Source organism: Larus michahellis, chromosome 14 (genome assembly GCF_964199755.1).
Source record: "Larus michahellis chromosome 14, bLarMic1.1, whole genome shotgun sequence".
NCBI lineage: Eukaryota > Metazoa > Chordata > Aves > Charadriiformes > Laridae > Larus > Larus michahellis.
In genome coordinates this window covers 6,286,738-6,313,112 of record NC_133909.1, presented here as the reverse complement: position 1 = coordinate 6,313,112, position 26,375 = coordinate 6,286,738, and the positions used below count along the sequence as shown (strand labels likewise).

At 59.1% G+C, this 26,375-nt stretch overlaps 1 protein-coding gene across 2 annotated transcripts; it reads right to left on the bottom strand.

Annotated features, from left to right (window-relative positions):
* Positions 1-2,956: 2,956 nt before the first annotated feature.
* On the bottom strand, positions 2,957-26,030 carry CYGB (cytoglobin). 2 transcript variants are annotated; one of them, XM_074607653.1, is made up of 4 exons: positions 24,492-26,030; positions 12,842-13,073; positions 12,137-12,265; positions 2,957-3,453 (listed from the first exon to the last, which is right to left on the bottom strand). In XM_074607653.1, exons 1-4 carry the CDS (start codon positions 24,632-24,634, stop codon positions 3,394-3,396), a joined length of 564 nt encoding a protein of 187 aa, XP_074463754.1. In that variant the 5' UTR covers positions 24,635-26,030; the 3' UTR covers positions 2,957-3,393. The 2 variants fall into 2 exon arrangements, with proteins under 2 accessions (XP_074463754.1, XP_074463755.1); XM_074607654.1 differs by lacking the exon at positions 2,957-3,453 and having other exon boundaries at positions 6,773-12,265; positions 24,492-26,026.
* Between the last annotated feature and the right edge of the window lie 345 nt (positions 26,031-26,375).

Here is a 26,375-nt window from a genome sequence, read left to right as displayed (position 1 = left end):
TTTTTTCCTCCCAAGAACGACGGTGCACAAGCCTGGGTGCTAATGGGGCTGTGACATGTGGCATGAGCCCGGCCATCCCACCACGAGAGAGCTGACGGAGCCGGGGGGCTGCCTGCTCCCCGGGGAGAGGAGCCCTGCCTCCTGCGGGGTCTGACCTCCCCCACTCGCCAGGCACCCTCCATCCCCAGCTGGGACACACAGGTGGAGGGAGTCAGGATTATGAGATGTGCTGGGGATGGATGGAGCTGGGGAATAGCTCTTCGGGTGGGTTCTCACCTGTGGGGGGGTTCCAGGAGCTTGGAACCATCTCCGGTGACTTTTCAGAGGCAGTGTCACAAAGATGCTTGGGGTGAAATATCCTGGTTTTCAAAACCTTGTCATTTTTGTGCTGTAAAAACCCCACTCTCCCACCCTAGGGCTGCAGTCCGGGGTTTCCTTGTCTTGCCAACACATCAACCGCTTCCTGACATGTCTCTCAGTCCGGGTTCTCCAGGAGTTTTTTCCCATTGCTGGCTCTTCACAAGCCCCCCCATCTGGCTGTGGGACCCCCCATGTTGTCTTGAGTTGCTCCCGCATGCAGACAGAGGGATTCGTGTCCCGGCAGCCCCTCAGGGAGCCCGTCCCTCCCATCCCCTCATCCCCCGGTCTCTCGGGACACAGCCTGGGGGAAAAGCCCCGCCTGGAGGGGACGCCTCTTGCCCCAGCCCTCCCCACCGGTTTGGACCCCGCCGTGTCCCGCTCTCACTCATTCTCATCTCTCTCAGGGGTAAAAAATGCCTGTCCCTGCTGTCACCGTCACTGAAAGCAGCCCGGTGCCGGGGCTGGCTGCCGGCAGCGCTGCCGTTCCCGGTGCGAACGGCAGAGGCCAGGCCACGGCCGCGTTCCGCGCTGCCGGCAGCGGGCTGGAAGCTGTTCCCAGCGGCAGCAGAGGATGCTCAGCCTCTGCCATCGCTCCCTTCCCTCTCACCTCCATCTCACCAGCCTCCGCTGCCCCACTCACCCATCCCTGCCAGTGCTACGCTGGGTGTCGCAGCTGTCGCCCCCTGCCCCTTCCACCCCTGAGGGACACGGGGCACCCTGGGACCGCTCAAAGAGGGGGGAAGTTTTTCCCATCAGCCAAACTGGGAACCCAGGTCTGGTTCTGCGAGGGCAAACAGATAGAAAAGCCCTCCCCCAGCCTTTCCTGAGGGCATCGCGGTGCCGGTGGCAGTGGTGCCATCCGACTGTGTGGCAGATGATGCTTGTCACAGCATCCTCACCTGTCTGTCCCTGCTGCCTCCCTGCCCTGGCCATCGAAGGTCTGGGAGACGGGGAGCAGCACCCATCGCCCACCCGTGCCATGATTTACAGCTGCCCTGTGCTCGGTCACCTTTGCAAACACAGGGATGCTCCTGCTCACCTCCACGTCCCCTCCTGGGGAGCCGGGGGGGCACCGTCACCCCTAGATCCTGACTGAGCCACCCTAGTGGCACACAGACCCCTCCAAACACAGATATTAGTGGGAAATTTGTGGTTTTACCCCCTCCAAGCCCTGTTTCCTCCTACCCTCCCTCCCTCCTTGGCCAGCCTGCAGTGGGAAAGCATTAAGAACTAAGACAATATCAAATGCAATCAAAAGCAGGATGGTGGGAGTTTGTCTTTTGGGGTTTCCTTCTCTTTTATTGCTTTCCCAATGAATAAACATTTGGGAGGGCTCTGGGGTGATTTAGTGGAGCAGGAAAGGGCAGGAGGCCGGGAGCCGCCTGCTCCCTTTGGCAAATCTCACAGGACGATGGCCCGGCCTTGGGGATTTTCCTTCCAGTAGAAATGACCGCCCAGTCAGACGATAAGGCTGGGAACAGCCTGGCTTGATGGGGAGTCTGCTTTGCCCCCCGGCACTGGGACTGGGGTCCGCGGGAGCTGCTGGGACAGGGGCCGGGGGGGAGGAGGAGAGATTGAAGCGGGTGAATCCACAGCAGCACAGAGGAAGCGGTGACCTTTGAGAAGCAATATTCCTCGCCTGCTGCTATTTATCCAGCCTTCCCAGAGGCTGCTTCTGCCGAGCCAGACCCCGTACGTGCAGGCCAGGCTGGGCGATGCTGGGCTGCCCTGGTGCTGAGCCACGGCCGCCTCCTCTCCAGGGGTGGCTCTGCTTTGAGGAGCTGAATGCAACGTTTACTGCTGGAACAGCAGCTCTGCAAGGGGACGGACCTTCCTGCCTGCCGGGTGTCCTTGTGCAGCCGTCCGGTTGTCCCTGAGCATCCCCCTCGCCTTGCCCGCCTCCCCCCCTGCTGCTGCTCGGGCTGCGCGATGAGCTGTGCCCGGGCTCGGTGGGTCCGTGCTCGGCTGAGCGGAAGCTGCAGCGTGGTGTTTACCTGCACAGCCATCTGCATTCACCTTCGGAGAGGTGACCTGCCTGCCACCGGCGCCCAGCCAAGCTGCATCCATCGGCCGGGCTGGTGGGGGAGCAGAGCTCCAACCATCCATGCACTACATCAGGCCCAGCCCCTCTTGGCCACGGAAGGGCTAAGACTTCAGCATCCCTGGATGCAGGACCCCACGGGAGATGGGTGCTTGGCAGAGGGCAAGGCTGAACTGCCAAAACTGCCGCTTCCCCTGCGCACCCTTGTCAGCACTCTCATCTCTGCCGGCACCATCTCCCCGTAGGCATCCCAGCACCTGGAGGCACAACGTCTCTGTAGACACCCCTCTCTGTCGCCACCCCGACCCCTCTGCCAGCCTCTGGTCCCAAGGGGGACCGTGGCATGGGTGGGTTTGCACAGAGGCGAGGGACGGCCGCTGTCTCAGTGACCCCTTGCCCACCCATCATCATTAGGGTTATTTTTTAAATCAGGTTCCCAAAGTAGTTATTTACAGAAATGTCTAAAGTAAAGTAAATGAAAATCAGATTATTACTTAGAATAGTGTCCCCCAAACAAAGCCCTCTGCTATATAAATATAAACCCACAACAGTGCGGCAGAGCCTGATGATTACTTTATTTCAGGAGCCGTTTGGAACACCAGCCTCAAAACTGATCAAACAGAAACAAAAGCATCTGCGGGGCGGTTTTCTAAAGCTTTCCTTTAAAGCAAATATACTTGTCAATTAATGAAAAGGATTTGTAATAAACAGCAGTAGATGTCCCGTAAAAAAAAAAAAAAAAAAAGATTTTTGATAAAGAGCAATAGGTGTCCCATCTGCGTGGGGATGGGAACGCTCCCAGCAGCAAAGCTGTTTGGTTCAATGCGCCGAGCAATGGGAATGTGCTTTTTGCCGGTTTGCTCCCTGAAGAGAGGGGAGCCGGTGCTCGTTAGCGTGGGGACGGCCATTGCCCCCGAGGTTCTGGGCTAACGCCCGGCCCTAGCAGCGGGTGGAAGGCGGAGGCTCCTCTCTCTCGGGCATGGTGCCGGGGTTCAGGTGTCCGGGAGCACCTCAGTGCCTTCAGCGCTGCCGCGTCTGCCCGGGGGGTTGTCCTGCAAAACCAGAGGGTGAATTGGCTTGGCTGGGGGCTGCGGGTCGTGTCGTCCCCCCTCCCTCGGGTCCCATCCCCCACCACCCCCCGGGTCCCATCCCCAACCACCCCCCTGGTCCCTGGCAGAGGGGCCAAGCCCTTTTGGCCACTATGGGACGAGCTTCTGCGCATGGGACAAGTGTGATTTTCCCAATCATCCCCACTCCCTTGGGTCCCCGTGGGGAGGAAGAGGAGGAGGAGGCAGCCTGCCCCCCCCCCCCACCCCCAAGAGCCGTCCTCCTCCTGGTCCTCTCCCCCATCCTCCCTCTGCCTTCAGCTCTGCTCTCTCTCAAAAGTGCCTGAGAGAAGAGAACCGGGAAGACTTTTCAATCTGAGATGTGCACTTTCTCCCCCCCTCAACAGCGCTGTTATTTCATCTCTTGGCTGCCAAACTCCCAGGAATTAATCCCGGCCGGCGCTGACAGCGTTTACATTCAGCGCTGCTCAGATAAACCATATCAGCCGGCGCAGCTGAAGAGGAGCCGGGCGCGGACGGAAGGCCCGGCTCCTGCTCAGTGTCAGCCCCACCGGGGTGGGATGATTTTTTTCCTACTTTTACTTTTATTTTTCAATTTCCCCCCCCTCCCCAGGGGGCTTTGGTCTGAGCAAGGAGACGTTGCAATCCCTTCACTGCTGAGGGTGGCCATAGGGTGGTTCCTACATCCAGGAGCTCCTGGCTCTTATCTCGGTGCAGATAATGGAGAAGAAGAAGGGACATGTCCTTCTTCAAGCCGGTGGGAGCCTGCAGCTTTGTCTTCCGAGGTTTCTTGCCCTATGCCACCCAGCACACAAGGAGGGGCTTCTCCTCACCCCCAGCTCCCACAGGCTGCCTTTTAATAGGTATTTGCTCAGCCCAGTTATTGCATGTTCTCTTTTTTAATCTCCCTCTTGCAGATGTCTGTCTGTCTGTCTGTCCCTCGTGGTGACCTCCTGCCTCTCCCCTTGGCTGTCACTGGGTGCCGGGGGGAGATGGTGACACCATGGAGATATGTCACCTCTGAGCCAAATCTGCGCCGGGCTCGTGAAGCCATAATTCCCCAACACGTGGCAGGATCTGGGCGAGGAGCACCGGACCCCGTGGCCAGCGGTGTGGGCAGATGGGCTTTCCCGGGGCTGGAGCACAGGAGACAGGCCGGGAGCACACCCCAATTCCCCTCTCCATCCTCTCCCCACCCCATAAAACACCACTGGGACCACCGAGGCGGTGTCTAAGAGCTGGATCTCCTCCAGCTCCCTCGGGCAAGGGTTACCTCCTGGAAAGCAGCATCCCAGGGCTGCGACACTTAGAAACGGGGTGGATTTAGCCCCCACCACGGGCACAGGGAAGCGGGAGGGTGTAAGCCCATCACCCGAGCACCTGGGCCAACGTTTCAGCCTCATCCTCCCACCCTGTCTCCTTTCCCGTCAGTGCTTGCGGAGCCCTGGTGTGGCCGCGGGGTCCGGGTCACGGTGCGATCGTCACAGCCACCCCGAAGTGACGGGATCCGGGGGTAAATATTAGTACGAAGTGAAGGGCTGTGTACATATTTTCTCCCTGCAAGGTAATGCTGAAATTCCCGGCTCCTTTTCAACAAGCTGTTGGAAAAACTGGTCCTGTGTCAGCGCCGTCCGGCCACCGCTGGTTCTGGCAAGTCTCAGCCCAGCGTGCGAAGGTCTTAGAGCTTGAGGTCCCCACTGCAACCTCCCCACCCCTGAGCCAGTCCTTTGCTTGTGGTTTCCAAGCCAATGTTTCCCATCTGGAGCGCAGCAGCGTGCGGGCTTTGCTGACCGTTCGCTCCCCCCTGGAAGCGTATACAGGATGTGGTGGAGACACTGAGGGTGGCTTATTAATTGCATTAAAAGCACCAAGCAGTTCCCCCCCCGGCCCCCCCCCGCAAAAAAAAGACGCAATGTCAGAAGACGGTTTGAACCAGGCGGCTATTCCCCTTCCCGTGTGCTTGGGCCTTTGGTTCCCTTCTCCGCGGCTGGTTGGTCTTGCTTGGGATAAGCTGTAGGGGAGAAATAGGCTCCCCTTGCATGGCCACCCCAGTCCCTGTAGCCTGGGGACCCATGACCAGCTCAAGTGCCTGCCCACGCAAGAGCTACCCCACCATGTGCAAGGCTGGAGAACATCACCATTGCCCTCAGCCCAACAGGAGACAAGGCAGCATCAGGCTCCCAGGACCCTGGGCAGCCTCCAAGGCACCGATCTCGGCCCTCCTCCTTCTCACACCCCACTGAACCCCCCCATCCTCAGACTGGGGTGCTGAGCTGGGATTCCTCCGCTTAAAATTGCTGGTGGCCAGGTGCTGGTGGTTTCTACCATCCCGGTGGGATGAGCTTTCCCTTCCCTGAAAGCCCTTTCTGACTTGTGCTGATGGACTTGGCATCAGCAGAGAGAAGCACAATAAAAAGGATTGCTCGGATTTCTTTTCCAAGCCTCACATCCCAAGGAAACGGGGCCTATGGGACCGTAACATGCGTCTGTCTGCCTGTCTGTCTGTCTGTCCATCCATCCCCTTGCCAACAACTTTGGAAAGGATGGCCAGCGTCAACCAAATCTGACCGAGGTTTCGAATACATCATGGGCCTGTTATGCAAAAGAGGGAGCTGGAAAGACCCACGGAGAGAAACCGCAACGTGACCCAACCGTGCTGGGACCCATCCCACTCCAGCGTGATTCAGCCGCAGTGTGAGGCACGGGAGGAGCCGCGTGGGACAGAGCCACGGAAAACTTGGCTTCTGCTGTTCAGGGAGCTGTTTGTTATTCTTAAAGGCTGGGAACTATCACGCAGCCGTTGGAGGTCTTGCTTGCTGCAACTCGTGGCCATCATTACCCCCAGTTTCACGTCCAGCTCTGCCCCGCTGCCTCCCACGGAGGAGAGGAGCCTTCATCTCGGTGCCTGCTCGGATTCACGTGCCATGGAGGCTGCGAATCAGCCTTAGGACGTCTGTCAGGGAAAGTCCCCAGCCGGTCCCATGCAGAGCATCCTCCCTGTGTGCATTTTGGGCTGGCGAAGGCACGGGAACAGCTCCTGGTTCAGGGAGAGCCCCCGGAGGTTGGCGCAACGTACCTGGAAGCCAAGCAAAGAGCCCGGAGGAGGAGCAGACCTTCCCCTTTTCACTCGAGCCCATCAGCAAAACGCTCATCTCCTCCCTTTGCTGCTGCTTCCCAGCCACAAAAGCTCCCTCGCCGGTGTCCCGCAGCGAGCGGGAGCTCACAGACCCGCCTGGCCATGGGGCAGGCCCCCAACAGCCCCCCACCTCGCAGCCGCCCCACCAGAAAGAAACCAAAGAAGAGCTGGAGGGGTTTGATTGATTTATCCACTGAAGATACAAGTTTCGGTTTAATAACACCATTCTGTCTGGTTACAAACATACTAAAAACCTACAAAAAGAAAAACAAGTTACATCCATCGTACACGAAACGGCATGTATAAAACCAGCACGGAAGCGCCGAGAAACACGTACATGAACAGTATCCGCAGCGGTAACAGGAAAGACACGGAGTTACATCAGACCACGCCGGCTCATGTCTGTGGGTCACGGTGGGACTGGTTAAGACATACTAACAATTAGAGACAGCTTTAGCTATGGAAAATAATTAGCATCGCAGTCTGTTAAATAGGTCAGACCCAGGCGGGTAGTTTTATCCCTCCCTTTCTGTAAGTTGGTCCAAGGTTAGCTCCCGGGTTTCCCTTCCACCCATCCCTCCAGCATCGCTGGTGCTGGCCCTGAGCGGTCCTTGCACCGACATCGGCGCCCCAGGACGGCTTCCCTACGGCCAGGGCAGGGCAGGCTGAGCTCTGGCGCCAGCCAGCCCAAATCTGGTCCCCACTGAAGTCGCCGGGCACCTCCCCAGAAAGCGGGGAGAGGTTGGGATCCCCTTTACTGGGGGCAAACTGGAGCAAACTGGCAGCGATGCAAGAGGAGTCCCCCGGGAGAGTCCGGGGCTTGGCTGCCTCAGGGATTTGTCTCACCATCAAAGACAAGGGTGGTGGCATGAGGGCCTTGGGGGTTCCTTGCCCGAGCGGCTCTGGTGGTGCTGGGGTGTCTCTCTGGCTGGCTGGGTGTATATGGAGCTGTACCCGCCATGAGGGTTGGCCACAGGGCGGGGGGGGAGGGACAGAATGGATGGGATCTGTGTCCCGTCCCAACCTAACACTTCCCATTCCCTCCAGCGCCGAGCTCCCTCTGACCGAACGCAGCGTTGGACTTGGGGTGGGGGGGACACAAGCTGGGCGTTATGAGTGAGTGTCCCCAAAGACAGCCAGGATGAGGTGCTTGGGGTGGGGGGGGACACACCCTGCCCTAGGGACACCCAATACCCCCCTCGCTTGGCGCCCATCTGCTGCTGGCAGGGGGCACAAGGAATTTCCCACCCCGGTCACGGGTCCAAGCCCAGCCCTGGTGCTAATGCAGAGACGCTGGATGAGCTGGGGGCCCCCCCGCCCTGGGAGCGGGGGGGACATCTCTGAGCTGGGCTTGTCTGGCTTGCACGGCGGTGGCCACAATGGCGTGGGCATTGGAGAGGAGTAGAGCAAGGAGGAGCAGTTCGGCAGCACCCCTGGGGACGGTGAATGGGGCTGGGGGACACGGGGGTCCCATACCCTGAGCCCCCCGAATTCTTGCTCATGAATTTTGGGGGGGGGGGGGGGGGATGGCTTTGCGAGTCGATCCCTACTCGCCACTGCCAAGGAGAGCAAAGCCAAGCCCAAAGCAGGCACGGGCAGTGCCCTTACCTCATCCCAAGCGTGCCAGGAGGTGACATGTTGTGCCCCAGCAGCAGGAGCTAAAGGGAAGGGAGGATAATGGGGGATAATGGGGATACAGGGGTCCCCAGCCGGCTGTGGTGGCTTGCGGGGGGGGCGGGGGTGACAGGGAGCAGCTGTGCACACGCGTACAGCAGAGAGCCACGCTCAGAGCCAGGACCCGGCCTCCCTTTCTGCTCTTCCACACGGCATTTATCAGCCCTGTCACTCTGGAATGGTATTTTTTCCTTTTTCTGTTCCTTTTCATCTCTCCCCAGATGAGAATTTTCCCCGATTTAAGCAACGCCTGCCTCTGCCGCGGGCGGCGAAGAGGGGGCGTTCGCTTTATCTCTATCTCTTCCCCTGGAGAGCTCTGCCCCGGCCGCCCTCCCTGCTTCGTTTTACTTCCTACAGAGCTGGTAAAAATAAACATGTTTTCGTTTGCATATATTCGACCGGCCTGCAATTTGGCTGATGGAGGTGGGGGGGAGCTCCTCAAGGGACGGCAGCTGCACGCATCTGGATTCGCTTTGGTGGGGGGGGGGGAAAGTGCCTGGAAAAATCCCCCAGCCCAGCACACGCACACGTGGGTGCATAAGGTCATGGGCTAGTTTTCTCTAGGGAAGCACAAAAAAAAAAAAAAAAAAGAAAAAAAAAAGAAGCAGCCAAGCCCTGTTCAAAGGGGAGGGGACCTCAGGGCTGCTCCCCCAAAGCCAAGGCACTCGAGCATGGGCACAGGGACTTCCCAGCCACCCCAAAATCGCTCCCCCGGTGATTGCGAACAAGCCCCATTTTGCTCGCGGGAAGGGAAAGGACGGGTTTGCACTGAAAAATAAAAATTCCCACCTGGAGAATATTAACCTCAAAGGTTAATGTGTGAACTTTGTCTAAAGATGAAACATCCCTGTATGGAAACATCCCTGGCCCAGCATCTGCGGAGAGCGGGGAGTACATGAACTCACTGCAAATATGCGCTGCTGGCCTTGAGGTTTTGGCAGAAATCGGTGAAGCTCGTGAGAGTCCCGTGATGCACCCAAAAAAAAAATAAAAATTAAAAAAATCTAACAGTCGTGCTCCAAGCGATCGCTCTCCAGCCTCGCACCGGAGCAAAGTCAATGACTGGACGGGTCTTTTCCCATCCGCACGGGCCTAATCCTGACGCCGGCCAGAAGGTGATGTTTGAAAGATGCCTCCACCAGCGGTGCGAGGGATGAGCAGATCCTTTGACATTGGGACGTGAGCCGGAGGCATCAGCTGCTGGCACCTTCACAGGCGCAGGCTGGCGGGGTGAACTCCGGGGGTGCTGACCCTAAATGACAGCCCACCACCCCATCAGCGAAGCGGCATCGTTTGTCACCCCCACGCCTGTCCTTTCCCTTTATAAACACCTTCACCTTCCACGCTGCCATGCTGAGGGCAGCCATGCCCTGAGCTGTTATTTCCACCCAACCCTCTACCTACACCCAGGACGTGCCATCGCTCCTCCTCCATCACGTCTCTCCACCTGTTTCACTGCGGGACATAGGGAGGAAGGATCTGCAAGGCCAGAAAGGGTGGCTGTAGTGGAGACCTGGGGCTACTTTGGGACTAACCCTGGTCCCAGGGCTCTGCAGGGAGGCGAAGGAGGGCTGGGGAACGCAGCCAAAATGTTTGGAGCCCTCCCCAGATCCCCCTTTTGCCCAGAGGCAGGGCGTTGGGTGATGGCACAAACTCCGGGCCGCATCTAACCAAGCCCAGAGGAAGAGGAGAAGACATCTCCCCCCCTGCCACTTTCAACAGTCGCCCCCCAGGGATGGGGCAGGGCTGGGGTCCGGGGTTTGCCCCTCCATACGGGCTCCCGCGGATCCTGAGCAGAAACATACTCTCACAGCTGGTGGAAGGAAGGGGAAAACCCCACTGAGAGCTTTTCTGGGAGCCAGCAACCGGTGCTGGCCACCCCCGGCTGTGCCAGGGTTGGGGAGCCCCTTGGCATGGGAGCAAAACACCCGAAATGGGGAAAAAAAAACACCTATTCCCCGGGGATGATTAAAAGCAGAGATGAACTGGCTGCGGGTGAGCAAAGCGGGAGATCCTGGCTGCTCCGGAGGAGGGAGGTCAGCCCTGGGGTGGGGGTGGGGGTTACTGCATCTCCTCGTGCGGAGGGGGGACGTCCCCAGGGCGGCCGTAGGGATCCCAGCCAGGGACTGTGGGCTCGCTGCCTGTCAAGCCGACATCCAGGATGGGAGCTGGTCTCCCTTGGAAAGCTGCCAGCTCCCGAGGGAGTCCAGTGGACTACTGGAGTAGTGGAGTGAGGCCAGAGGAAATCTCAGAAGGGACACCCCCCCACACACGCACTTCAATAGGTAACATTGCCATTAACATTAGGGTTTTAAAAATAACAGAAACATTTTGGGAAACACTGGGTGGCAAGGATGCCAAAGCTTCCTAGCACATCTGATGCTTCATCCCCAACCCTGTGGGAATCAGCCCCCAGGGCATCCTATAAATCCAAGCACAACCTGTGCAGGAGGCAACGGGGCCGCTCCTCCTTCCTTTTCCGTAACCAAAGGGGAAACTGAGGCAGCAAAACCAAGCAGACTCACCCACAGCTTCGGGAGGAGTTGGTGTTGGAGGCAAGAGGAGTGCTGTGAGCCCTGCAGCCACGTCTAGTTTTTTGGGGGAGAGCCCTTTGCCAGGCCCGGGCGGGAGCACTGCCGGCCCCCAAGGGGGGGACGCAGCTCCTGCACAGGCTGATTTCTACCAGGCACTTTGTTTGGAGGAGCCCAGTTTCACCAAGAGGGCAGGAAGATGCTCTATGTAACAAGGTTATTTACTAAATTTAACAGAGCAGGGACCTTTCTCCACACCCGGGAATCCCTCCTGCTATGTCCACTTCATCTTTCCCTGCCTCTGATCACACCCCGAACCCCCCCTTCTCCCCCAGCGGGCCAGACCCCCCCCCATCCCTGCACTGCCCTGCTGCCGGACAGACAGACCAACGCACGCCGCCTCCCAGGGCGATGGCACAACGCGTGCCACCCATCCCCATCCTCCTGCGCGTCCCTGCTGCCCAGGGGAGCCGAAGGGAGGCGAGTGGGCTCACCAGCTCCCCACATCGGACACATGGATCCCACCTACGCGCCGTGCTCCGAGCCAAGGTGTCCCCCCTCCTCCCCGGCTCTCTCAGGCTGGGGGAGCACGTCTCTCCCACCCCCTCGCTCCCTCCAGCCCCCGGAGGGTTTGCAAAGGCCAGCCGAGGAGAGGGACTGGGGATGAAAGGAGAGGCGAGGGCTGCTGCTGGCCCACAGTGGAGGGTGATGGGCAACCAAGAGCGGGTCTGGCCGCAGCCATCAGCCCCGACACCCTGCCGGGTGAGTAGAGAAAGTGCAAAGCAAAGCGTTTTCGGTGCCGGACGGCGGTCCCCATAAGCATCGCGCCCCCAGAAGCGAGGAGCCAGGTCTACCTGGGGGCTTCATGTGGAAAACAAGGGTTGTGGCGCTCATCAGCGAACAGGGCTGCACCTCTCTGCTGCTGCGCAGAGCTTGTGCAAAGGACTTTGAGATGGCACAAAGCGAGGTGCAGGATTTGGGAGGTGGTGACGGGCAGGCCAGGACAGTAAGATGGAGCCAACAACCAACGCTCTCCCCTCGCGCTCTGCATCCCCTTCCAGCGTCCCCTGCAAGTGCTTCACCCCGACCCACCCACACCCTTGGTGCTTCTATTGATTTGGCTTGTTTAGTTTGTTTTTAAACCCCGTGGAGATCAAATCGTGACTTGGCAGCTAACAGAGCTGGGCCCTACCGGGCTCCCCAGACTGAGCGAAGATCTTGAGAAGAGACCAGAGTGAAGTCCTGGGGTGAGCGAAGCCCTCCCTGCCCCTCGCCCGGCCCCGCTGGCCGCTCACAGGGTGGCAGTGGGGTACTGCGGCCAGCCCACCTCCTTGTACACCGCCGTCACGTGGGTGCAGATGAGGGTCTTCATCTTGGTCCAGGCACCGTGCGCCTCCGGGGTGAAGTCGTCGGCGTATTCTTCAGCAATGACCTCCAGCATGACACCAGTGAGTTTCTGGAGGGAGGTGGACAGCAAAATTAATAACTCTCCGGGGAGCATCTAACAGCAAATTTAGCTTTTTCCCTAAAAAACCCCTCAATTCAATCCCATGGATGAGTTCTGGGAACCCTCCATGGGACAGACAGACGTCCGGGAGGTCTGTCGGCACCCCAGGGAACAGGCGAGGCAGGTCACCAGCCTGCCCGGGCAGGATGAGACCCAGGCATGATGGGGTTCAAGCATCTCCCTAATTTGTGCACCTCAAATTATTTAGTCCCTTCTATCACACTTATCTCTAGAACAAGGGACATACGGCCACAGCCATGCTGGAGGGACTGCAGGCAGGTGGGTTTCCCTGGGCAGGGCAAGGAATTGATGCTTCAGTGTCGGCTGTGTTTGGGAACGGTGGTCTGTGTGGGACAGCATGGCTTTGGGACACTGTGGCCACGTGGAGAGCAACCCCCACGACCAGCCAACCTTCTCCAGCTGAGGACAGGCAGCACCCACCCATCACAGCTCCCCCTCTCCTGCCCTCTTCCTACTTCCTACAGCATCCCAGAGATTTATTTTGGTTTTGCTCCCATCCTTTACCTTAAAGTAGATGGGCTCCACTTTGTGCTTGACGGCATGGGCCTTGCCCACCAGGGCCAGAACAGAGGAGACCTTTTCGGAGTCGTTGAGGTTCTCCACCACAGTGTTAATGGCACCCATGACCCGCCGAGCGTGCTTACGCAGTTGCAAGCTCCTCTCCATCTCCAGCGGGTCCTCCATGTTCTTGAACTGGCTGAAGTACTGCTTGGCCGATGGGAAGTTGACAAAAAACCTTCCAGAAAGAATAGACACAAAATACCATCAGGAGGGTGAGAGCAGGCTGAGAGGTTAAACCAAAGCATGGAGTGGTGAAGACGGTGGAAACCACCCCCTTGGATCTAACACAGCCAGGGCTGGTTTTCTCATTGAGTTCCCTGGGAGCTGTGGCATTCAGCTGCCTGAAAATCATCAGGTTAATGCCTTTTTGCCCCCAGTCTTCCCTATGGACTGATATTCATCGACAAAGCAGAGGCAAGACGGAGTTCTTGAGACTCCACCCAGGCGTGCCAGACCCTGTGTACATGCCCACGTACATCAAAATGTCCTGTCCTGCCTCAGAGAGCTGGAGATGATCACAAAAACCCCTCTTCACCCCAGGCAGCCTCTCCCTGCCCCTCTTCCCCAGTCCCACAACAGCTTCTCAGCCCCATGGGGTTTATTCCTGCATTGCCACCCAAAAGAGTCTCCCCCGGCCTGGGATACCCCTGACTTTCACAGATCAGCCCCCCACACCCAAGCCTCCAGCGAGATCTCAGCCCTGAGCTCACCTGTGCCAGGAGCCATTTCCCCCAGCACGAGGACACCCCAAGCACCCAGCCAGCCCCTCTGGGGGGCTGAGGACCCTCATTTCTGCGGGATTAAATCAACCCCAATGAAACGCAGCTGAAGCAAATGAAGCTGCAGTTGCAGCTGACATGCTTGAGCAACCGGGGGAGCTGAGGGGGGTGGGTTTGTAGGGAACAAGGTGACGAGGTGCAGGTCTGGGGCCACCGATACCAGCACCATCCATGCCAGCACCGCAGCTAGTTGTTCTCAGCAGCCGGGGATGACGCTCGTGTCACATTAACCACCCCCTTCCACCCGATTTACACAGGGAGAACCACATCAGCATTTGCTCCCCCCTGTCACCCGGGTCCCTCCCTCCGAGGGGGCTCTCTCTGCCTTCTCCAGGACCGGCAAAGGATGCTCAGGAGGTGGCAGATGGTTCCTAGGGCTGTCTCCCATCATTCCAGACTCCAGAGAGACTGCTTTCTCCCTCTCCCAGGCTGCCATAACCCCCTCCCCAAGCACCATCCCAAAACACACGAGCCCATCCCACCCCTTTTCCCAGCCATCCCTACCTCCCTCCAGGACCAGGTGGGATCCTCTTCCCCACTCCACGAATAAGCACAATATTGAGGACCAGGCTCATTTATCGCTTCATTATCCTCCTTCCCCCCCCCCTTCCTTCCTTCCCCCGCTCCCTTGGCTTGTGAAGCTCAGGGGCACTGCCAAGGAAGCGTGAAGCAGCGCCTGGAGTGCACCGCCGCTTCTGTTGCTTCCCGGAGGCATCTGGGATTCATCAGACAGCCCGAAATAGGTTTCGGAGGTGTGAAGAGTGTGCAGCGGAAAGGGTGGGGGAGGAAGGAAGGTGGAAGGGGGAGACAAGGTGTTGCTTTTAAAACCTGGAGGGGACCTGTGACAAAACTCCTCTTGTTATTGTGCAGCCTCCCCCCCCGCCCCCCCCGGGCAAAGCTCCTCCTGACACATCTGGTCCCTGTCAGGAGAAATCGTTTCCAGGCCCGGCTGTCTCCAGCTCCTGTCGCCACAGAGGTGCTCGGTCCGTACCCTTCAGCTCAGGGCTGTCGGAGATGGACACCGGTCCCCTGGCTGGGGCCACACAGGCAGCATCATTCCCAGGATTCAAGACTTCTGCCCTGAGCGTTTCCCAATAGAAGGACAAACGTTCCTTTCTGTTTTAATGGGACAATTTTTTCCCATCCTGCCCCAGCGTCCTTCTCCCCCTGTCCCATCCCTCCCCACGTCTGGGCAAGCTGCTGCAGCCCCCGAGCCCACAGCTCCAGCCAGCCCCTGAGATCAATGCCCTCCTGGTATTCACAGCCGACACTATGCCGAGATCGGAGACAAGGGTTTTTGCACCCCTGCTAGCGGATCTTCTCCCCCCTCACCCTCTGGCCGGGGTCCCCCTGGGCACTGGGAGCGGGGGTTGCTGCTGGAAGCGTGAGCTGCTGCCCACAGACCACCCCGACACCGGGGATGGAGGCTGCCAGACAGTCAGTGCATGCCTAACCCTCTGAATCCCAAACCATCGGAAGTTCCCCGAAAAGCCCTATTTGATCTCAGCTCAAGGGCATGATGCTGCGAAGAGCCAGGGAATGAGCTGAGAAAGATTCCTGGTCTGAGACAGGCTTTTTCAGCAGAAGGAGAAAACAGCAAGGGAGGACTGAGCCCGGCATCACCAGGGTTGGTCGGAAGGAGCACCAAGGGAAGGAGCACCAAGAGAAGGAGCACCAAGGGAAGGAGCACCAAGGGAAGGAGCACCAAGGGAAGGAGCACCAAGGGAAGGAGCACCAAGGGAAGGAGCACCAAGGGAAGGAGCACCAAGGGAAGGAGCACCAAGGGAAGGAGCACCAAGGGAAGGAGCACCAAGGGAAGGAGCACCAAGGGAAGGAGCACCAAGGGAAGGAGCACCAAGGGAAGGAGCACCAAGGGAAGGAGCACCAAGGGAAGGAGCACCAAGGGAAGGAGCACCAAGGGAAGGAGCACCAAGGGAAGGAGCACCAAGGGAAGGAGCACCAAGGGAAGGAGCACCAAGGGAAGGAGCACCAAGGGAAGGAGCACCAAGGGAAGGAGCACCAAGGGAAGGAGCACCAAGGGAAGGAGCACCAAGGGAAGGAGCACCAAGGGAAGGAGCACCAAGAGCCACTGGGGCTGATGCTCTTTGCACCTCTCCCACAGCACCACCTCTACCTCTGTGTTGTTTTCATCTGGCTACGCCATGAGCAAAGATCAATTAAATCCCCAAAAGTCCCCAGCCTGGGTGAGACCAGGCCAGTGAAGGATCCAAATCCCTGGTTTCCAACCTTGCCCTGCTTCGCAGACCCTCAAGGCAATGTCCCCGTGGGAGCTGAGCCCAGCAGCTTTCCTAAGAGACCGGCAAGAGGGAGGTCAATGGTGCCACAGGGACGTAAAAACCAGCAAAACGCTGGCCCGTGTGGCCAACCCCACATGCTGTCCACTTCCATCACTGGAGAACTGAAACAGGGGAGCCGAATCTGTCTTTCCTTCACGTTGAAAGAGGAAACCCGTGGCCAGCCAGAGACCTGCATCCATCTCTCCTTGGCCCACGCCTCTTCGCAGGGCTGGAGAACGCAGAGGGAGATGCAGCAAGAGCTTCTGGCCCGGAGCAAATATTTGAGTTGTCAAAGCAAGAAAGAGAGGCTCGCTCAGGGGTGAGTGTTAATAAACAGAGAAGATTAATTTAATACAAAGGTTAAATATAACCAGAGGAAAGGAGGTTAAAAAAAAAAAGGAAGAAATAAAATAACTCAAACAATAGCGAATTAGGAGAGGTGTCGGTTGGGGTTTTTCCATCTACAGAACATTTTTCGAGAGTTCAAACATCTCAGGCTCTGGAATTTTGTTGGCTCATTATGCATGTGTGTGTTTTGCGCTCTTTTACTTCACCGGAGTCATTAAAAAGATGATATTTACCATTGCATATCACACAAAATGATGATTGATAGAAGCCAGATGCCTGCATACCGATCTCATTAAATTTCTTTTTAAGCGATTCCATTCTGCACCCGCTAATTTGTACTCTGCGAGCTACATCTGGACCCGACTGACAGGATGTCGGGATTGCTCTTCCTCTCTCTTTTGCCCTTTTAACAACTTTAAGGACACAACCATTCCCAGTAGCAGAGCCAACGGAAATAATTAAGGTGCAAAACCACCGCAGTCACTGGGAACCTGTTTTCTGTTCAGGAGGAGAGATGCCGCTTCTCCTCCCATCTCCCCCCTGCTCTCCCCGGACCACGCAGGGCAAACCCCGCACGGAGGAAATCTTCAAGCCCAGCCATCTCCTTCCTTTCCCAGCTGGAAAAAGGAAGGGAGCTGCTTCTTTGGTCCCCATGAGCACTGAAACCCTTGATGCTTCACTTACCCTGGAGGCAAACGGTGGGGGAAAAACACCAGCGAGCCCTCGAAGCTGCTGGGGGGGCTTCAGCTGAAGCCCCAGACAGCACTTGTAGACTTTTTTTTTTTGCTAGATTTTCCTCCCAATGCTTTCATGTTATCTCTCACCTCGTCCCTCTACGTGGGAGAAACTCAGCCTGGAGTCTCTCCACATCCCTTTGCAAACCTCTCCTTCCAGCTCCTCTCTGCTCGGGTGCCTACAAAGCAGCTGATAATGGGTAGGCAGGTGGTGTGTGGTGCTGCTATTTATTATGCCGAGGGCTGTCTCACCGCTTCGCCTGCACGGTCCCCCTGCTCCTCCCAGCCACCTGTAGCCCATCATCCCATTTTCAGGCTGGGGCAGGGGTGCCGGGTGCTGCCTGCGCTCCCAGCTCCCAGCCCGAGGTGAGAAAGGTCTCGGCCATGGCAACGCCACCGCCCAGCGAGACAGAAAAAGGCAAATCTAACTGGAGTAAGGAGAGGATGGTGCCAGCTCTGCCCATGTCCTCTCCCCGAGGCTCGTGGACCGATGGAGACGGTGGTGGGCAGCACCTCCAGCTCCGGCGCAGGGAAAAACGGTCCACACACTGATGCTAAATTCAACTCCTTCTACAGCTGAGGGAGAAGGGGTGTAGCTGGCCTTCCTCCAGGTGAAGCCCACACCCCGCCGCAAAGCCTCGGGAGCAGGCTCCAGCACAGCGCTGAGCCGTGCTCGGGGGCTGTGACGCCCCCGGCACCGCAGAGCCCCAGGGCAGAGGGACCAGGACACCCCAGTGATGCTGGGACGGGACCCAGCAGCAAAGATGCAGCCAAATACATTTGGGCGCGAGCTAGCAACCCCCGGGGGCACGTCCTGCTCGCTCGTGTGTGCACAGCTCGCACCTCCGAGTCCTCATTGCTGCTGCCTTCCCCTACCGTGGATGTGGGTTCGGCCCAAAGCCTCTCGGCTGCGTAGATGCACTTTGAGGCTAGGGGTAAGGACAGCTTTCAGCAGATAAATGAATTAACAGCGCCAAAGTGGCTTTCCCACATGCCTCTGGTTTCCTACGGCCCTTGCAGTCCCCTTTGCTCAGTGCCTTCCTCCACAGCGTCATCCTCATCCTCCACACCTGTGTCCCGGCCCCTCTCTGCTGCCAAACCGCTGTCCCTGCCCCCTGGGTGCGAGCAGCACACAGAGACGGTGGCATCGGCCCCCTCCACCATACCACCAGCATCACCCCCCCATCGGGCACCCTCCCTACAGCTCTGCCCAGCGGGCTCAGCATGGCCCAGCAGGGTCCAGGGGTTTAAGGAAACGATGCTAAAACCTGAGTCTTGCCTCCGAGGCAGGCGCACGCTGAGGACGGAGTCTGCTGGAGCCCGGCTGCGTGTCCCCGACCCCCGGGGACAGCAGAGGGGGTCGGAGGTGGAAGACAACCCCCAACCGGGTGGAGGTGGGGTCACCCAGATTCACAAGGATGTGGTCCCTGCCCTGGGACCCACCATCCATCCAGCAAAATCGGGAACCCGATATTGAGGGAGAAGGCGTGTAGCCGGCCTTCCTCCAGGTGAAGCCCACATCCCGCCGCAAAACCTTGGGAGCAGAGTCCAGCGCGATGCTGAGCCGTGCTCGGGGGCTGTGACACCCCCCGGCACCGCAGAGCCCCAGGACAGAGGGACGGGGACACCCCAGTGATGCTGGGATGGGACCCAGCAGCAAAAATCAGGAACCCGATATTTGCTGGCGCCCGCCACCGCCTCTCCTCTCCGATGCTCCCATGCCGATTTACAGCAGCCCCGGCTCGGCGTTCCCAGCGGCTCTGCTGGCCGCTCGCCCCCGGCGCTGGGCTCCCGCAGGATCGCCAGCCAGCCAGCGCTCCCCGTTCCCCGGCCGCGCTCGGCGCCTGCCAGCCCACCGAGGGCTGTCCTGACATTTCCCTGACGTTAATGAGCGCTGAAACTCCGCAGCCGGGCGCTCGCCGAGCCGCCTTCGGAGGCACAGCCCCGCTCCGCTGCAGCAGCCTCATTAACGGAGCCGATGAGCAGAGCGGAGACTTGGCCCTCGCCTCCTGCTCCGGGGGAGGGATTTTCAGGGTTGGTACCAACACATCCAGCATATCCTCAGCCATAGCCAGGGAAACCATCCGGGAACAGCCTTCCGCCTCCCCTGTGCCTTCCCTTCCCTTGGCCGGGGATGTCCTTGCAGCTCTCGAGGTGTCGAGTGGGATCTTTCTAGCTAGCAAGGGCAGCCCTGGGACAGGGGACATGGGAAAGGCTCTTCTTGGGTCACCCCGAGAGCTGCTGGCAGCCCTGAGGGCCCGGCTGGTGCGGGATGTGCCATGGGGATCCCTGTGTAGCCACGTTGGCCACGAAGCAGCCAAAAGGGCTGGTTCCAGGTGCTGCGATCGGAGAGAAAACACAGCTGTAAGACAAGGGGCTGTTTCTAGACGGAGCTCGTTAAACCCACGCTCGCCCCCTTCGCCGCTCGGGGAGGGGGCTGTTGTTTTGGAAAACGTCCCTCACGCGTGTCCTCGTCAGCGGAGCAGAGCCCCGCTGCTCTCCGTTTCTCCTCCTCTCCAGAAAAAACATCTCTCCAGCTTGACCACAACGATCCACGAGCGTGTGACAAGCCGTGGGACAGGGCCGTCACCGCACACAAGGTCGGGCCTTCCGTGGGACCCTTCTCAAAGCGAGATATTGCAACGGAGGGGGGGATCTTTCCGAGCCGAGCAGCTTTGCTCTGAAATTTGCCCTTCGGCAGCCAGGAACGGACCCCTTCCCAATGGACACCTCCGCAAAACATATTGGCTTTGGGGGTAGCTGCAAAATCATTTCTTTAAAATGCCCTTTTTGGGTGGATTCAACCCATTTTTTTCAGATTCAGCTGGGAAAAAAAAAAAAAAAAGGGTTTTCTGCATGGCCAGACTCATTAGTCAGGCTCTTTGCTTTTTTAACCTAAAACTTACAATAATGTCTGGCATCCAAGGAGCGCTTTTATATTTCAAAGCTCTCTGCAAACTGCCTGAATCCAGGTGTGTTAGCTCAGGCTGAGCAGCTGCCGAAATCCGGGGGCCTGATTCCGCATTGGCAATCCTTTCGCTTCCCCTCCTACGCCTCCTGAGAGGGAAAGAGCACACCAGGAGTGATGGAGAAGGTAGCAAATTTGGAAATTTGGAAAGCTGACGTGTCTGGAGATGGAGGGAACGGTGATGGAGAAACCCTCGTGGATGCGGCACAGCCCGCGGCGGCTGGGGCAGGTTGCGTTGCCCGCGCTTGGCACGGCATTAACATTTGGCGCGGATGTGCCTGGGAGCTAAGAGAAATGATCCCTGGCTTTTGTTCCCTGATGGGATCCGTAAAGTTTTGTGGTCCCACAGCCGTGACGGCGGTACGTGTGCGTGGGTGTGGGAGCGGACGCGTGCGATGGTTGGGACGGGCTGCGGTTTTAGCCCTGGTGTCCCTGGGCTGAACCGGGGTCTGCGCACAGCGATGTCCCCGACCCCCCCTGCTGACGCTCGCCCCTCCTCGCCTGGGTGCTCTCAGCCCCTGCGTGCTGCGGCGGGTGGGCCGTGGGGAGGGCTGAGCCCCCCGGGTGCTGCCATCCCCCGGCACGGTCTCAGAGCGTGGGGTAATGGCAATAAACCATTGCGAGGGCATTGGAGAAAGGGGGATGCTTGGGGAGCGACGGCTAATTAGCGAGGGATAATGCAGATGCCAGAGCTGCTGAAGGCTGCCCTGCTCCCCCCCGGCATGCCTGGGCTCCTGAGCTCTCTAGCGAGGGGTGCTTTTCAAACAGGACCAATTCCTAAACTACACATGGGGAAACTGAGGCATGGCAACAAGCCTGGGGACATGGGGAAGCTACGGGTCAGCTGCAGCCCAGCTCTCCCAGCCGTGGTGGCCGATGTGCCCGCTTGGGAGTGACCCAGCCGAGACACACTGCCCCAGATGTGCAGTCGAGGGTCCAGCCCCAGCCCCAGCCCCAGCCCCAGCTCCACCAAGGGTTAAGGCAGCCGCTGTGAGATGGATCCCGCAGAGGCCCCTGAGCTCGCGAGGAGGAAGATGAGCGTGGCGAGGAGACTGCACTTCCTCCAGCGCGAGGCTCCCCCACCGAGGAAATTGTCAATTAGAGACATAGTTTTAACCACACAGCGCAGATTCCCATGATCCGGTGGCTGCTCAGCCAGAAGTCCCCATTATTTGTGTTTACGGCCCCTGGGAGCCCGGAGGCCCTGCGAGATTGGGACCCCACCGTGCTGCTGGCAGGACCTCAGGGCTTTGCTATGGCTTCAAGCACCAGCAGCAACTAGGAGGGCTGGGAACCTGCTGCCCAGCTCTGTGCCTCAGTTTCCCCAGCTGCAAAGCATGGAAAGGCTGGGGGTGGAGGAGGAGGTGGCTGGGCAGGGGCTGAAGGAGGAGGGGCAGAGGGGGCTGGATTGACCTCCTGTGGGACGCCGGCACTGCAGCCCCCCCATCGCTGCCTCCCTGCCTTCGCTCTCGGGGTACAGGATCAGGCCCCAGATTCATTTTGACCCTGTGTGTCCAGAGGTGCTGCAAGACCCCAGCCCTTCCCCACATGGGAAAAAGTCATTCCCTGCCCTCAGCAGCTCCGAAGGGACGCAGCGGGGACGGAGCAGGAAAGCACGGAGAGACCCTCTGCCACCAGGCACAGGCACTCCCCAGTCGGTCGCAATGGCAACAACAGAAACGCGGCCACTAACAGATTTGCCTGATTTTACTGGTCTGCGCAGCAGGGTTGCACCAAAGGGGGGCCCACAGCCGCGCATCCCCCTTCCCACTCCCCGGCCACCCTTGTCCACATCACTTTCTGCCTCAGTTTCCCCAGCAAAGCCCTGTGCGGGTGAAGCCGGGATGCTGGCTGGGGCGGCTCTCGGCCCCCGGCAGCGCAGGTGTGCCCACCCGAAAGCGTGCCGGGCAGGTCAGCTGGCACCGCGCCGGCGGCCGCCCACCGTCCCCCTCCCCATCCTCGACCTCTGGAGCTGCTGAATCATGTCTTGGGAAGCGGCTGCCGCCTGCCCGCACCGCCCGGGCTCCCGGCGGCCTCCATGCATGACCCACTTCTCCCGGCGGCTGATGCCAGCTGGGAAAGGCAGCCGGGAGAGCGGCGGCCACCGGTGCTCCCAACCCCGGCCAGGGCCGCCCTGCTTTTGCCAGCTTCCCCGGGAGCTCGGGGGGAGCTCGTTGGAGCTCGCGGGGGGAGTGGGGCTCGGGGCAGCAGCACGAAGCTCCCGCTTCAGGGTTTGCTGCCGGGGGGGGGACAGCCCAGCCACCGGAGCCACGGCATGGGGATAAACGTGGGTGGTAGCTCTCCCAAATTTCACTGCCGTCCCCAGGGACATGCACCTGAAGTCCAGCTTGAAGCATCCCAGAGAAGCTCTGGCTGAGGAAGCAGGTGGTGGGTTCAGCTAGGACGTGCCAGGGCACACGCCATGGCCAAACATGCTCCCAAGGAGCCCGGGGTCACCCTAGGTGCCAGCTCAGTCCTGCCCTGCTGGCACAGCCCAGGGAAACCCCTCACCGCGGTGTCACAACTCTCCCCGGGGAAAAAAAAAAACAAACAAAACAACAAAAACTGGACAAGAAACTTCTATTGGGAAAGTTTGAGTCGGGACCAGAGCTTGGACACATGGTCCCTGCTGCCACAACTTGCTGTCCCTCATCCCCTGCCCTGCGCCGAGCCCCGTGACTGCACACGGGGACACCAAAAGCACTGAGCTGCCCTGGGTGAATCCCCCATGGCATTGCCACGAGTCCCTTGGTGCTGGCCGCGGGCACCCGGCCACCCTCCCTGTGCTCACGGGCTGGCGGGCACCCGGCTGCGCTTGCGGATGGGGCCGTGGCACGACCTGGCTGCTGGACAATGACCTGGCCACCGCATGGACAAGCCCACGTGCCGAAGCTCATGGGATGGCGAAAAGGGGAATTTTGCATCCCCCAGACCTCTGCCACCCAGCCCAGGTGGGTTTGGTGTCCCCAGCCACGGGGCTGTCACCTCTCCTGGCCACCCCGGCTGGCTACGTGGCTGTGGGAGAATGGGCTCAGCCGTCAGCTGCCTCTGAGAGACACAAGTGTTTGAGAAGGTGGCACAGAGGGGACTCAAATGCCATTTTTGATTCTCTGCGGAGGGGTCTTGCCAGGAAAATCCCGTTGCAGCGCTGGCAGCGAGCCTGGAGGGGAACCGGCTCTGCTCACCGGCACATCCGGAGAGCCTCTGCTCTCTGCAGATCCCGTGGAATCGGGCCATTAGCTCCCAGCCTCTTGGAAAACTTTTGGATGGTTCTTAATAAACAGTGCATCCATCCAAAGGGTTCTCCGAGCACCCACAGCCCCCCGCTGCAGGAGCAAAGCGGGAAGGACACATCCCAGTCTCCCTTCTCCTTCCCAGGGTGGCGGGGCTGGGTCCCGGCGGGAGCCCGGGCAGGGAGATCCCGCGTTGCCGGTCCTCGGGATGGCTGGTGGGAGCTTTGTCTCTCCCGAGAGCATCTTTGCCGTTTGTCAACAGGTCAGCGCGGGCATCTCGCCTGCCCCCCTCCTCGCCCCGTCCTCCCCCTCTGAAATCAGGGAAATGGCCTGCTGGTGCCGCACCCCGCTGGGACCCCGAACTCCCGGCATCCGTGGGACTCCATGGGATTCCCGCTCGGCGCTTTCCCGGGGTACCTGGACGAGGGTGGCACCCCCAGACAACGCAAGAACCCCCCCCACACCTCCATTCCCCACCTCAAGAGCATCTCCCCTGTTTCGCTTCCAGGCGCAGAGACGGGGCTGCCCATCGCCGCCCGCAGCCCCACGCCGTCGGGCGATGCTCCGCGCCCCGCCGCCGGGGCGGCTGGCTCCCGTGTCCCCCCCCCCGCCTCCTTACCCCCTTCTCCCCCCTGTGCCCCCCACACCCCGCTTTCCGCCGCCAACTTCAGCGCTCTCCTTCCCGCCGACGCTGCCGCCGGAGGGACAGATGGTGCCCTCGGAGACACACCTGCTTGGGTTTTATCTTGGCTCCCAACTTGCATTATTTCACCCGCCAGCCTGCGACGTACCGATGCCATCCGCACGCAGCTAACTGAAGGGAGGGTGGGATGGGGAAGGGGGGTGTGCGTGTGTGTGTGTAAAAAAAATCAAATACCCCCAACCCACCCGAGCGGAGCCTGGCAATGCTCTCCCCCCGCCTCCGCGGCACCCTCCCACCCCCGGCTCCGTCCGCGGGTTAAGGTGACCTTTGCGAGGGAAGCGGCTTCTCCCAAAGTCCCCCGGCAAAGCTCCCCCCCTCCGCTCCCCCCGCCGCCCCGGCTCAAAGGTGTGGAAATCAGAGGAGCGCTGTGACACCCTCCCTGCTCCCCGCCAGCGAATACACCCAGCCAGCTCCCCACTCGCTGTCATTCATCTCCGTTCAGTTATATATATTGTTCTGCCTCTTTCACAGCTATAAAGAGATTTAGTTGGATTTGCTGCTGCCTTTTTTTTTTTTTTTTTTTTTAAATACCTGATGAGTATGGAGACTCCAACGTCCTCGCAGTTTGCATATACTCTGCTCCATGTCTCTTGAATAACCTTTCTTTCTGCGTCTGAAATCTCTTCACTTCTTTCCCATCTCTCAATCTCCATTTCTCCCTGGACACTCTCCATGAAAAACAGCCGGCAGGATCCTCCGGGAAGCCAGGAGGAGATAAAGAGAGATGTGTGTGAGCGGGTATATCCTGCGAGAAGAGACAAGGTGTTTGCTCAGCGGCCGCGCGGGCGCTGGCGGCTCTGCCGACGTGGGGATGTATATGTGTGCGTGTGTGTGTGCGTGCGAGCGCGCGGCTGCCTGTCGGCGTGTTTATATATGTAATTTAAAAAAAAAAAAAAAAAAAAAATATATAAATATCCCGGAGGTATGATGCGTGCGATTAGATTTCAGATCTCCCAGTGCCGTCCATGGCTGTAGTTAGCTTCAGCTCGGCTCGGATGTGCGCGGCTGACTGATGGGGAACTGCCTAAAAGTAAAATATTCAAAGGCATTGCAAGACCAGCCTCTTCACCAATGTGTGAACGTGAGCTCACTTTCTCTCTCTCTCCTCCTCTCTCCCACTCCTCCCTCCTTCCCTTTTTTTTCTTTTTTTTTCCTCCCCGAAAGAGAGGGATGAGGGAGATGTTCTGGGCAACATCAGGACGGTGCTGGGGGCCGGGGGGGAGGTCAGGGCTGGAAGTTGGGGGTTTTTTTTTCAGCCCTTGTAAACAGCTCAGAGAAAATTCGGAATCCAAAGTGCCGAGTTAAAAGTTATCCCAACCGCTGGCTGCGCTGAGCTCTGCCTCAGCCCCCCCCCTGCCCTCCCTTGCACTCTATTTTGTGTTTTGAAGGACAAACCCTCGCTTGCCTCTGGCTCTCGGGCTGCACGGGGAGTCGGGGCAAGAGGGGAGCGCGAGGAACCCCCCCACCAGTGTCCCTCTGCCCCCCCAAAGGGACCACGCTCTGTCCCACAGGGACTCTTTTAATTTTGCTCCCCCTTCTCGCGGCAGGACCCAACTGTGGAGCGATCCAGAGTTAAGGCACCGGTGAAATGAATATCTGACGGTTGTTCTGCGATGGCACGGCCCCTGGTCGTGTCTCGGCAGGGACGGACGGGGAGCGCAGGAACCCCTCCCCGCCAGGCTTCCTGCTGCCTTGGGGTGGGTGCTTTTTGGGTTGTTTTTTGGGGGTTTTTTTGTTGTTTTTTTTTGTTTTTTTTTAACCCAAATGCCATTTCCAGCTCCCTGGCAATCCGGCATATTAAACCCCGCGGCACAGTCCATTTGCACAGAGAGAAGGAAAACACTACAGAGACTTGTAATAACCGACAATCCCCCAGAGGGGGATCGGAGACAAGAGAAGCAGCCTGGAGTGCACAGCCGCCTCCCGCGCCCCGGCAGGGCAGACGGACGGATGGATGGACGGACGGACAGGCCGAGGGTGCAGCTCCGACACCCGGGCAGGCAGGGGCTGGGGGGTGGCTGAGCCCCTTCTGGAGGCTGGAGCTTTGTTATTGTAGATCCATCGAGGCAAAAAAAAGCTGTATTTCTCCTCAAAACCAGCCCCGGTGAAGAGCAGCCAGACCGGCGGTGTCGGCACATTTGCTCTCGCGGATTTAAGGAGAGCTGGTGGAGAGGGTGCTGCCCACAGGTCCCCCACGGTGGGTCCCCCCACTGAATTTGTGCTGGGACGGAACCGGCAGCCCCACACATCCATGAATCCCTGGGCTGGGGGACACAAAGCGTGGCTCACCTGGGAGCTGCCGAACCCACCGGTGTGTGCAAACCCAGCAGCGTGGCCAACGCCACCAGGCCGGAGGTTGGGCATTGTTCAGGTCCCCAGTAACACCCCCCCAGCTTCCAAACCTTCAGGTTTTCA

Excerpts from the sequence above, each read along its gene's own strand:
- CYGB (XM_074607653.1), bottom strand. The coding sequence starts at position 24,634 with ATGGAGAGTGTCCAGGGAGAAATGGAGATTGAGAGATGGGAAAGAAGT. Across the intron at positions 13,074-24,491 it reads GGAGTCTCCATACTCATCAG|GTTTTTTGTCAACTTCCCAT; the intron begins GTATTTAAAAAA and ends TCTTTCTGGAAG. Across the intron at positions 3,454-12,136 it reads TGACGGCGGTGTACAAGGAG|GACAACCCCCCGGGCAGACG; the intron begins GTGGGCTGGCCG and ends CTGGTTTTGCAG.